General features: G+C 40.5%; 1 protein-coding gene across 1 annotated transcript in view; it reads right to left on the bottom strand.

Annotated features, from left to right (window-relative positions):
- Positions 1 to 13,757, bottom strand: part of LOC126428433 (unconventional myosin-Ib) — an 852,237-nt gene that overhangs the window by 70,292 nt on the left and 768,188 nt on the right. The window contains exons 18-19 of the mRNA XM_050090358.1: positions 3,729 to 3,878; positions 3,140 to 3,199 (exon numbers count right to left, since the gene is read on the bottom strand). Of these exons, the coding sequence (XP_049946315.1) occupies positions 3,140 to 3,199; positions 3,729 to 3,878 (210 nt within the window). The remainder of the gene's footprint in view (positions 1 to 3,139; positions 3,200 to 3,728; positions 3,879 to 13,757) is intronic.

Raw genomic sequence — 13,757 nt, 5'->3', positions numbered from 1 at the left:
TTGGAATTTCTTTGGGCTTTGTGATAGACCATTAGACGAAATTATGTTACTCTAGTCATTGAAGGCTTCACACATTGGTCTCTTGACAACCAAACACATTTAACTCAGCATCTCTCTATGTACAGCCTCATGCTTTGTTTTACACTTATTACGCAGTTGTCTCTGGGTTTCTTTTCTTTTAAATTACAATAGGTGTATACTATGAAGGGTCCTTCCATTATGCACAGTTTTACTGGGTGCATATCTAATCAGTGTACGGTAAATGTTATTATGCAATTGCTACAGCACTTTTACTGGCTATGAAAATGCGAAGCACCAAAAAGCAGACAAGTACAAATGGGATTTGTTCACTTATGAAGCAAATAGTCCCACAAGGGGTAGGGGGGGGGGGGGGGGGGAGACCACATTTGTGTATCTCCTCATTTTCAGAAATGTCAGAGACACAGAGTTTAAAGTCTTTGTTTTTTGGTTAAAGAATGGTACCTCATTTTATATCAATTAGATCATTGGTTCTACTGTTTCTATTTTGTTTCTGGCACCAAAATGCATGTTAACTGCCAACACCACCAGGTTATATGTAAGGAAAACGATATCACTGTATGTATGTGTCTTGTCAGTTACTATACACATCTGTATTTTATGTACATTCTAGGTGCGGCTGTAGGGGGCATTAATTAATATTAAGACTGAAAGGGCTCAATAATGTAACTGTATTATATATTGAACTGTTTTACTGCACACAGAAATTCAAAATTAGTATAGAAATTACAAATGGCTATAGCCATTTAACACATAGTGATACAGTGATAATAATTTCAGAGAATGCAAAAAACAAAAACTTTTTGTCATGTACTTTAAAGCTGCTCTATATGACTTAGTCACTGAATGTGAGCCTCACTATAAACGCACATTTGGAAAGATGCTGTGACTTACCAAACGCGAAAGCGCTGGTAGATAGACACAATAAAAAAACACACACACAAATTTCAAGCTTTCGCAACCCAAGGTTGCTTCATCAGGAAAGAGGGAAGGAGAGGGAAAGACGAAAGGATGTGGGTTTTACGGGAGAGGGTAAGGAGTCATACACACACACACACACACACACACACACACACACACACACACACACACACATATATCCATCTGCACATATACAGACACAGGCAGACAAGCCTGTGAAAGACATCAGTGTTTGGACAGTGCTACATTTATGATCTCAGTGTGTACCGAGATTAAAGAACTAGTGGCTTTACATGTTGTGTTGCTCATTTGCCAGAACTGAATTTTGAATCATTAAGCATAAAACTTTGATATGCAGACCAATTAGCTACATGTTGTGTTGCTCATTTGCCAGAACTGAATTTTGAATCATTAAGCATAAAACTTTGATATGCAGACCAATTAGCTATCTGCACACCATAAAGGTATTGTTTTCTATTGTAGACAGCACAAACTGTTAGTGCATAACACAGGCTGTGGAATGTTTAAACCATGCACTAATAATTTACAGTACAATCAACTTGATTTACTTTCATAGTGTGGACAGCTATACTGTGAAAAGTGCTGCACTATGATTGTAAATCATAAACATGGAAACTGTGGCTTAAGCCTGTAACTAATATTATGACGTCAGGGTGTGTCACACATTAGTAGAAAAAAGTGTGTTTTATTCTCGTCGTTGTATGCAGATTGGAATTAAATCTGTAGGCACTGAGTCTACCTGTTACAATCACAACTGGTACTCACAATTTAGGAGATCAGCAAGAAGACACCAATTATTAGATCACACACTTAGGGATCATGGACTAACAATGTGGCTATCAACGAATTGCCAGCACCATCAGCTATGTGGACACTGTTTTGAAGGAACATTGGCTAAGTGACAATGTGAAATACATCATTCTAATCACTGATGTAAAAACTCTTTATATAGAAACATAATAACTTTTGTTGCCCATTCATTTGACATAATTTTAAATTGTCACATTGTAATACTATTCAGCTTTATTTTCAATAACATTCAGAACAGATGTTAAAACTTGGTTTCATTCATTTAATTATTTCTTTTCATAACCATAATAACTTTGAAAACTCATTAATTTCTGACACAATCATTTTTGTAAACAATAGTTACTAATGCTAATGATTTAAGAATTAAACAGTTTTGTTTTCTTTTTGTTTGCTTTTAACTGCAAATGTTTCTTTATTTATGTAGTCTGCAAGTGTTTACCTACATTTGCATGTTTTGTTGTTCTGCGTTTAACCTCACATGAATTATTGTGCCCTGCTGATGAATTTTGCATGCTGTGCACTAACCTCCAATGCATTAGTAAGCAGAAACACATGAATTGTTGAGTTTGTTTAGGAGAATATTTTATCGGTTGTAATCTGTTTGATTTGGGCTAATGGGTGATCATTCATAACATTATAGTTTTTGGGTAATTAATTACATGTGTGAATGTAATGTTCAGCCAAACTGAAGAAAAATAGAGTACTCCTGGTTTCAGTTAGTTCAAAATTTCTGGACACAGTAAATTTAGGTGAGATGGATCAGGGTATTGTCAGCCTGAGTAGCTAAACATGATCAGTTCTAGCTCAGTGCAGGTTCGAGGAGGTAAGTTTTGGATGACAGTTACATTTTGTGATACCTCTTATCCATTATTGGCACAAAAGGAAATGAAGACTTGTAATTTGAACAGCTTCACAAATATAGTGATAAAATAGAATAGAGACATATATTACAATCATCATTACCACTGGTGTCTCATTTACTTAAAAAAGGATATATAATATATACATGGGTCTACAACCATTGCAATACTGGTAATGATGAAATTTTTCTACACAGAAGCAGTCACTCAACAGGAAGCACTTGTATTTCCTACATCTTTATAAAACAATAGTTTCTATTACTCTTAAACATTAGGATATAGTGAACCCAGCTCTGCTCTTTACTGCAGGGTAAAAATAAAAGAAAAAGAGGAAAACAACAGCTCCAGCAAATACAAATGCAGGAAGGTTGGAATTGTGAAACGGGTCAGCACAGCAAATCTGCTACTTCGCAATAACCTTCCAGCTATATTTACATTAGCAACTTGAGGACTTTTGACTAGATGGGGTATGAGTGTAAACTACATACCACTCTGTATAAACACCACAGGTGCCTCCGACCCTTGAAGCTGACCCCAAAACGACATTCCTGCATGGTGGAAAGAAGAAAGTTACACTTGCATATGGTGAAAGATTAAAAGTGGGGGATATAGAGAAGAAAATTTGTCCGTATTTTCTCCTTCTCCATTTTTCATATGTTTCTTATTTAGAAGCTTCAGAAATAAGAGACTGACAGATTTACAAACCCAAAATTCACTGTTTGACTTCATAAGGAAACAAACTGTGGTTATCATTTAACTTTATTTTGTGTTGGCCTGAAAGTGTCTCTTATAAAAGATGCAATACAATTAATTAACTGAAAAAAATATGACAGCCTACTGTAAATCTTTAACAATACTATTTTACTCACTTGAATTTCTAATGCATGGTACACATTATATTACTACCTCGTAAGTTGCAGGAACAAATAGATGACTCTGTCACTGACAGTAAAAGTGACTCTAATGCCACACAACATTGATATGACAAATAGCAAGAACTCTTTAAAGAGTTTCATGAATATCATGCAATACTCATTTGGTAGTTAAGTGGAATGAGTATCTACTGAAGTATCTCACCCTCCAACTCTTCCAAGCAGAGGCGATGATGATTTGGCTCCGACGCTTTAAGAGAAACAACTGCCGATCGCGATAACCACGCCAAACTTTCTGGATGAGTACTGCCAAGTCCTCCAAACGAACAAGTCGAAACTCTTCCAGTTCGTATATCTAACAAGAGATAAAAATATAAAAAATTCATTCAGAAAATAAACCAAACAGCAAATGGAAAACCTGCAGGTTTATCTGAAAGTACTTGTACAACATGCAGAATACTGAAGTGTATTCTTCATTCTAGAAACAGACAGAAAACCCGACAAAACAAAATAAGTTGATCCCTTGTTTCCCTCTATATAACTTGTCTTCTTTGAAACTAGTGTAACTAAATAAATATTTTTATTCAAATTATTATTGTCATAAGAATTCCAGAATGTTCACGTCTATATTTTTATAGTCGAACATTCTTAGGAAAACAATAATTATAGTTTTAATTTTTTCAAAAATCCAATCTTATTGTCTTGTAGCTCTAATTTTTCTATATTAATAAAGCATACTTCTGCTGGAGTAACAAGTTTTGCAGTCAAATATTACATTTTTTTTTGGACATGGGGATATAAGGATGCACCACAAACTCTGCTCAACAGAACTGAGTATGGTATTAATGATATTTTAAGTATACAGTGTGATTCAGAAGTGATGGTCAAAATTCAGGGATATGTCTGGAGTAATCATTCAAACAAAAAGGTCAAAAAAGCATGGGCTCTAAAACACATATCTTAAGAGCTATGAGCAATTCTTAATCTTTGATACTTTGAAATAAATCTTTTCTACTGCACGCTGTTTGCTTTCTATAATTTGAAAAGTGATAGTATTGACCAAAGCAAGAAAAAATGTTCAGAAAACATGTGGTCTAAAATGCACTACCTTGAAACACAACTCTTCTAATGAACAAGTGCTCATAACTTTTAAGGTGTGCCTTTTAGAGCACATGTTTACTGTACATTTTCTTCTTGTTTTGGTCCATACTACCACTTTCCAAACTATGGAAAGCAAACTGACTGCAATAGAAGAGATTCATTACACAGTATTGAAGATCAAGAATTGCTCATAGCTTTTAAGACATGCATTTTAGAACCCATGTTTACTTGACTTTTCTGTTTAGAATGATCATTTCTGTCCTATCCCTGAATATTGACCATCACTTCTGAAACACCCTGTATATTGCCAACAGTTAAATAACACAACTTCACTGTTAAAAGTGAATATGTATTAGCTATCACTGCTGTCTTTCATGCTGTACCTGAATATGTAATAGCTTTGACTCATCAAGCAGTGACAGGAGAACACAAGTATAAAGATATAGAAATCTGTCAGCTTTCGGAGCCAGTGGCTCCTTCTTCTGACAAGGGATTAAATTGGAAGGAAGCAAGATGATGGAAAAGGACTGGCAAGATTTAGGAAATGGGTAGAGTTTGCAAAAGTTGCCTAGAACTACGGGTCAGGGGAGATGTACTGGACAGGATGAGAAGTCTGTCCTGTAAGTGTTCCCTGTCCTGGGATTTTGGGCAACTTTTCCAAACTCTACCCACTTCCTAAATCTCACCAGTCCTTTTCCTTTACCCCTCTTCCTTCCCCTTTAAATCTTTGCTGTAACCCACATAAGATTCCACAACCACGATATGGTGCGCAGCTGTACAATGTTCCACAGAAGTCGCAAGATGCCAGCACTATCAGAGGACCCCACTCTCAGACAGCCTCTCTGCATTGCACTCTACCGGCTGGCCAATGGCTTATAGAATCAGGCCTGACCAGCCTCGCTCTCAGTCCTACGTTTACTTTTAGCCCATGTGTCTTGAACTAGTAGGGCATCCACTCGGTGGCAAGTGTCTTTCTGTACCCATACTATTGAAGTAATAAAGTGCTGTGTTCATTATTACCTATGTTTTCTTGTAGACAGAACACCCCTCTGCTAAGAGGAGAAGTCATTGGCACCAAAAGCTCTCAGATTTCTACCCCTTTATACATGTGTTCTCCAAAAGCTACTTGGTGAATAGGTCTTTTTTATCTATCCAATCACATCATGTTTTAAAAAAATGGATTATTTTCATTGATATATATAACACCTTCGTATTTTAACATTCTGTAGAAACCTTCTTATGCCAGTCTTAAAACAGGTGCTGTGAACAAAAACACAAGCTGTCAAGATCAGTATTAATATTAGTAGTACTAGTAGTAGTAGTAGAGTATTGTTCATAGAAATTATTTGGCAGATTAAAACTCTGTGCCAGACTGAGGTTCAAACATGGGACCTATGCCTTTCATGGGCAATGCTTTGCCAACTGAACTACCCAAGCATGACTCATGATCCATTCTCACAGCTTTACAGGTTCTGTGGTGTCACCACCAGACACCACACTTGCTAAGTGGTAACTTTTAAATTGGCTGCGGTCCGTTAGTATACATCGGACCCGTGTGTTGCCGCTATCAGTGATTGCAGACCGAGCGCCGCCACATGGCAGGTCTAGTCTAGAGAGACTCCCTAGCACTCACCCCAGTTGTACAGCTGACTTTGCTAGTGATGGTTCACTGTCTACATATGCTCTCATTTGCAGAGACGACAGTTTAGCATAGCCTTCAGCTACATCAATTGCTACGACCTAGCAAGGCACCATATTCAGTTACTATAATTACTATCTTCAAGAATGTATTCTGAACAGATAATATTGTGAATCATGTACTGTCAAGAGTGACATTCATCATTAATGTATTAAAGTTAAGTATCAAACTAATTACGTCCGCTTTCTAAATTCTCATTCCTTGTCATGTTCCAGACCTCACGTCAGTATAGTTCTTCCTTCCTCACGCCAGACTGCGTGAGCTAAAATGCGTGCATTTCGGCCTCCACTCGTAACATGGTGTTGGCTCCTCTGCTAACATAAAAGGTTCACAGGTGAAATTCTGTGAAGTATGGAAGTTAGGAGACCAAGGTACAGGTCGGGCATTGGGAAAGGTAGTGTTCAGTAGCAGTAAGGCCATGTGCATTAGGGATGTTAGTGTAAAAGGAGGTGACCTTACCATGTGGTAAGGGAACAGGAACTGTGGAGAGTCAGTGGAGGAAATGGTTGGAATGCCACTTTCCTTGGCCATTGTCCTAACACGTCCAGCCCATTCCCTGTTCCCATTTCAGCAATGCACAGCTCTCTATTCCACCAACCCACCCACAGCCTTTTTACTCCCCTCCCTTTCTAACAACCCGACTGCACCTAGCTGCCTTATCCTCTCTCTAGCTTGTCTCTGTATGTTCCCATAAGCAGCACTTTACTGTCCCCCACCCCTACCCTGCTATCCCTCCCCCTTCTTACCCCCATCATCCGGTCGCTTCTCCCATCATGTGCTGCTGCTCACAGTGTGGCCTCGGCAGCCAGAGACTATGGTCATGTGTGTGTGTGTGTGTGTGTGTGTGTGTGTGTGTGTGTGTGTGTGTGTGTGTGTGTGTTTGTTTGGAGGGCGAGAGGGGTGCACGTGTGTGTGTGTGTGTGTGTCTGTGTGTGTGTGTGTGTGTGTGTGTGTGTGTGTGTGTGTGTGTGTTTTGTCTATTTCCAATGAACGCCTTCCTGATAGTCTTTTTGTGTGCTATCTGTCACTCAGCATATCTGCTATTTGGTGAGTAGCAACTATCATTTTCACAATATTGTCATATTTCATCCTGGGTTTTCCACTGTTTGATTTTGACTAACGTCTTTTCTTCCATCTGGTAGCCCAGTGCTATTTTCCTTTGTTACTATTTTCTAACACATTACTATATTCAATGCCCATCCTTCTGCCTCTTCTTTCCTGTGTTTCACTTGTTGCCTTACAAACCACACTGCACACTCTACTTATGAGCCACAAGGTACCAACTGTCTCCGCCACACGACAGACAGCTACAAGACTCTGTTGATTGTAGGTGCAGCAGCTCATATCCCACATTACTCCTGCTCATATTATTAGTCCCATTGGTCCCGCTGATATTGTCAATCATAGACCTTCAAACTGAACCATTCTTGTGTATTTTTGCATGTTATTTCCCATTCTTTCCTGTGCCACATAAACTTTTATCTCATCCTACCAACACCTCCTCAACCCCCCCCTCCCCCCCACTCCTTCTCCTCCTCTCTATTCCAGTTCACTCCTACCAACTTCACTTAATCTAGTCACGTCTGGCATACCCTTTCTTCACACTTATCCACCCACAGACCTGCAACCTATATTACAATCTTTTTATTTCATTGTGCCTTCATGCCAACTTCAGTTGCTTTTCGCCTTTCACTATCGACCTACTCCCTCAGATTTCATCTTGTTTCCCCATTCCTCATTCATTTCATCCTTTTTGGGATTTTTCCATGTATCTGGGTGTATTTTTTCAATTTTTTCGACATATTTCTACGTTGTTTAGTATTTTTATGCATTTTATCCTCCACCGTGGATCGTTGCTCCTTCCATCTGCATCAATGCAGAAAATTTCCTAGCCAGAACCCTGTCCCACATATCGTTCCTGCATTGTTGCTTGGTCCATAGAATCCCCGCAAATGGCCTTATCATCAAATTACCCATCTCTGGCTGCCATCCCTCCTTCCACAATGACCTCCATTTGTTCAGATTCTACTATTCCTTAACCCTCAGCAATATAGTCCTTCAAAACCATATCAATAAGGCCCAAACCTCCTTGCAATACCTCCTCTCCACTCATAAAAGTTTCCTGCTATGCAGTCCGAAATTCCTGGATCCCATATCACGCAATGACACTTCTGCCCTCCTGGAACTAGAGCAACATGCACGATGCCACCTCAAAAAACTTCATACCGCTCACTTACTACTCACACCTTGGACTATCACTATCCACTACCGTGACAACAACCTCCAAATCTCTTCCACATCTCCTCAAAACTGACAAACCCTGCCCTGCAGACCTACTACATTTACCCCTTCCTCAAGGACCCCCCCACCACCATCACCACTGTACAGGATCTTAGCCCCACAGAAGTAACAGTCCATTCCAAAGGCCTCAGATTTTAGCGCACTCCCAATTCAGTCGTACAGGACTTGTTAAAGACCTTCTTCTGGTCCCTACAGTGGAAACACTTTTTCACCATGAACCCTACAATGACTCAACCAAAGACCAATGCTGAACCCTGTCTGAATTGTCAGACTCAGTTCACTCCTCCATCCAACCGTGATCCACCCCACTGCCCCCAAATCACCCCCTGTTAACTTTCCAGAATTTTTTAAACTCGAACCTTGCCTCACAATCATTCCCCAAAGCCCTCAACATGCAAACTAACCTTATGTCCACAAAAAGAACTGCACTCATCAGCTAAAAACTGATCCCGAACTTTTTAAACCTACCTGCTAACATAGGATCCACCACTGTAGTTTTGAACCAGAAGGATTACCTGGCAGAATGACTTGGCCAGCTGTCAGATTCATCTACCTACAATCCCTGCCACACTGATCCCATTCCAGAGATCCAGCACAATCTCAAGTCTCTCCTCAAATCCTTATGCCCATCCTAGAACCTCTCCCCAGAGTCTATCTCTCTCCTTGCCTCTACCACTCCCCATGCTCCTACCTTCTACATGTTTCCTAAAGTCCATAAAGCCAACCACCCAGTATGCCCCATTGTGGCTGGTTAGAGTGTCTCCACTGAGAGAATCTCTGCTCTCATAGACCAATACCTTCAGCCTATTACCCCAAACCTACCCTCCTATGTAAAAGATACCGATCATTTCCTCCACCAACTGTTCCTTCAACTCACAGTACCCTGCTCATCACTATTGATGCCACCTATCTTTACACTAATACCCCTCATACCCATGGCCTTACTACTGTTGAACTCTGCCTTTCTCAACAACTGATCTATAACCTCCTTCCTAGTCACCATGACCAACTATATCCTCACCCACAATTACTTCTCCTTTGAAGGCATCACCTACAAACAAATCTGTGGTACAGATATGGGCACCAGCATGGCACCATCCTATGCCAACCTATTCATAGACGATCTAGAGAAATCCCTCCTAAACATATAAAATCCCGAACTCCTTATCGGGTTCAGATTCACTGATGACATCTTCATGATCTAGATAGAGGCTGAGGACGCGCTGTTCACATTCCTACAGAACCTCAACACCTTCTCCCCCATTTGCTTCACCTAGTCCTGCCCAACCCAACAAGCCACCTTCCTTGATGTTGACCTCATGCTTAAAGATGGCTACATAAGTACCTCTGCCCATATCAAACCTACCAACCACCAGCAATACCTCCACTTCGACAACTGCCTGTCATTCCACACCAAGAAGTCCTTCCATACAGCCTAGTCACCCAGGGCCACTGCATCTGTAGAGGCAAGTGGACCCTCTCAAAATATACCAAGGGTATTGGTGGGGTCTTCACAGACTGTAGTTACTTTCCCAACCTTGAACAAAGGTATGTCCATCCAGCCACAGAGGAGCATTCTCTTCATGATTCAGTACCACCCAGGACTGGAGCAACTGACATTCTCTGCAAGGGTTTTGACTACCTCTCGCCATGTCCTGAAATGAGAAATGTCTTACCCACTATCCTTCCCACAGTGGTATTCTGCCACCCACCAAACCCACACAGTGTCCTCATCCATTCCTACACAACACCTGCTCCCAATCCCTTGCCTCATGGCTCATATTCCTGTAATATACCTGAATCCAAGACCGGTCCCATACAGCCTCCCATCACCAACTATTCCCATCTGGTGACAAGTATAACCTATCCCATCAAAGGAAGGGCTTACTGTAAAACCAACCAAGTGATTTGCAAGCTCAGCTGCAACGACTGTGCTGCAGTCTATGTGGTCACAACAACCAACAAGCTCTCTGTCAGCACAAATGACCACCGACAAACTGTGGCCAAGAAACAAGTGGACCACCCCGTTGTTGAGCACGCTGCCCAACATGACGTTCTTCAATTCAATGACTGCTTCACGGCCTGTGCCATCTGGATCCTTCCCACCAACACCACCTTTTCTGAATTGTGCAGGTGGGAAGTCTCCTTGCAATATATCCTATGTTCCTGTACCCCTCTGGGCATCAGCCTTCGTTAATCATTGTCCTTACCCATCCAGTCCCTTCCCTGTTTCTATTCCACTAATGCATCCACAGTCTTCTTACTTCTCTCCTTTTCCACATCCCCTCCCCCCTGCCCACTGTCTAACCTCTTGACTTCACCCAGCTGCCGTACCCTCCCTCCACCTTGTCCCAGTATTCCCTAACACAAGCAACACTTTACTGACCCCCACCTCAACCCTACTATCCCTCCCCCTGCCCACCTCAGCCTCCTCCTTCCCCACACAATCTTGTTGCTTCTCCCATCATGCGCAGCTGCTCACAGTCTGGCCTCAGCAGCCATAGTGTGTGTGTGTGTGTGTGTGTGTGTGTGTGTGTGTGTGTGTGTGTTGTCTATTTACAATGGCCTTGTTGGCTGAAGGCTTAGTTTCTGACAGTCTTTCTGTTGTGCCTATCTGCGACTCAGCATCTCCGCTACATGGTGAGTAGCAACTATCCTTTTCATTGTGAATTGTGATTTATTAGTCTCATAACATACACTTACAAATCATGTGATTATGGTACAGGAGACACGTCAAAAATTACAAACTAGAATCTAATATTAATTTTTAAAACTATATTTGGTCTATGTAGCAGTATCTATATTTTATATCTAAAAATAAAGATGATGTGACTTACCAAACGAAAGCGCTGGCACGTCAATAGACACACAAACAAACACAAACACACACACAAAATTCTAGCTTTCACAACCAACGGTTGCTTTGTCAGGAAAGAGGGAAGGAGAGGGAAAGACCAAAGGATGTGGGTTTTAAGGGAGAGGGTAAGGAGTCATTCCAATCCCGGGAGCGGAAAGACTTACCTTAGGCAGAAAAAAGGATGGGTATACACTCACACACACACACAAATCTATCCACACATATACAGACACAAGCAGACATAGTCAAAGGCAAAGAGTTTGGGCAGAGATGTCAGTCGAGGAGGAAGTGCAGAGGCAAAGATGTTGTTGAATGACAGGTGAGGTATGAGTGGCGGCAACTTGAAATTAGCGGAGATTGAGGCCTGGTGGATAACGGGAAGAGAGGATATATTGAAGAGCAAGTTTCCATCTCCGGAGTTTGGATAGGTTGGTGTTAGTGGGAAGTATCCAGATAACCCGGATGGTGTAACAATGTGCCAAGATGTGCTGGTCGTGCACGAAGGCATGTTTAGCTACAGGATGATCCTCATTACCAACAAACACTGTCTGCCTGTGTCCATTCATGCGAATGGACAATTTGTTGCTGGTCAATCACGTGATTTACCAACTGACCTGCCTACACTGTGACGCATTCTATGTGGTAATGACCAGCAACAAATTGTCCATTCACATGAATGGACACAGGCAGACAGTGTTTGTTGGTAATGAGGATCACCCTGTGGCTAAACATGCCTTGGTGCACAGCCAGCACATCTTGGCACAGTGTTACACCGTCCGGGTTATCTGGATACTTCCCACTAACACCAACCTATCCGAACTCTGGAGATGGGAACTTGCTCTTCAATATATCCTCTCTTCCCGTTATCCACCAGGCCTCAATCTCCGCTAATTTCAAGTTGCCGCCACTCATACCTCACCTGTCATTTAACAACATCTTTGCCTCTGCACTTCCTCCTCGACTGACATCTCTGCCCAAACTCTTTGCCTTTGAATATGTCTGCTTGTGTCTGTATATGTGTGGACGGATATGTGTGTGTGTGCGCGAGTGTATACCCATCCTTTTTTCCGCCTAAGGTAAGTCTTTCCGCTCCCGGGATTGGAATGACTCTTTACCCTCTCCCTTAAAACCCACATCCTTTGGTCTTTCCCTCTCCTTGCCTCTTTCCTGATGAAGCAACCATTGGTTGCGAAAGCTAGAATTTTGTGTATGTTTGTGTTTGTTTGTGTGTCTATCGATGTGCCAGCACTTTTGTTTGGTAAGTCACATCATCTTTGTTTTTAGATATATTTTTCCCATGTGGAATGTTTCCCTCTATTATATTAGTATCTATATTTTCTTATTTTCCAGCATGGGTAAATATCTTTCTTGATAATGGAAAATTTGTTTTTTTCTCAATATAATGCTAATTTGCGGTTGGATTGTGCTCAAATTATCAGTTCATCTTCCATTAACTCTTCTAATGAGTAATAACATTTGTGTATAAGAATTTCATGTAACTTCTTGTTTAGTATCCCTAGTTCCATGTTTAGCATGTTTTTGCCTTTAAGTTTGTTGTAGACTTTCATGCCCATATATTGTGAGGTCTGAGCATACAATTTCAATCTATGGGCAGGAAGCATAAAATTATCTTTATTCCTGGTACTGTATGGATGATAAAATTAGTTTTTAATAAACAATTCCGGTTTGTTGTGTAAAAATATCATTAGCTCATATGTGTATAGGGAGGGGACAGTCAAAATTTTTAGTTTCTGTAATAATGGACGACATGATTCTCTTTGCTGTGCAGTGCACATAATTCTGATAATTTTCTTCTGGAAATTCAGTACAAGAGATATATTATTGAAGCTCCCCCAGAAAATAATGCCATATCTCATCACTGATTCGAAGTAACTTAGATATGCAACTTTGCGAGTGGACATGTTAGTAGCACTTGATAATATGTACATGGCATATGCGAAGCTACCCAGTTTGCTGCACAGGTACTCAATATAAAATTCAGCATTACATAATTGTTTAGAAGTTTATATTTGTTAAAATTTGTATAGAAAAACAATGTTTGTAAAATTTTTTATGTCAGTTACTTATCATCATTTAGTAATACAAAATACTATACTGAAATTTTCGTACCATGATAATTTTTAGTTGTTAGTTTAATGATTTACTGATGTAAGCAATGTTTTATAGTACAGGGTGTAATGGGTCTAAGCACAGATATATTTACATGTGGCACCTTAATATGTACACAGATCAGTGTATGGGTTGTCTTTTTCTCT

This window comes from Schistocerca serialis, chromosome 12 (assembly GCF_023864345.2).
Source record: "Schistocerca serialis cubense isolate TAMUIC-IGC-003099 chromosome 12, iqSchSeri2.2, whole genome shotgun sequence".
Classification (NCBI taxonomy): Eukaryota; Metazoa; Arthropoda; class Insecta; order Orthoptera; family Acrididae; genus Schistocerca; species Schistocerca serialis.
This window is presented reverse-complemented; position numbering and strand designations above follow the sequence as displayed.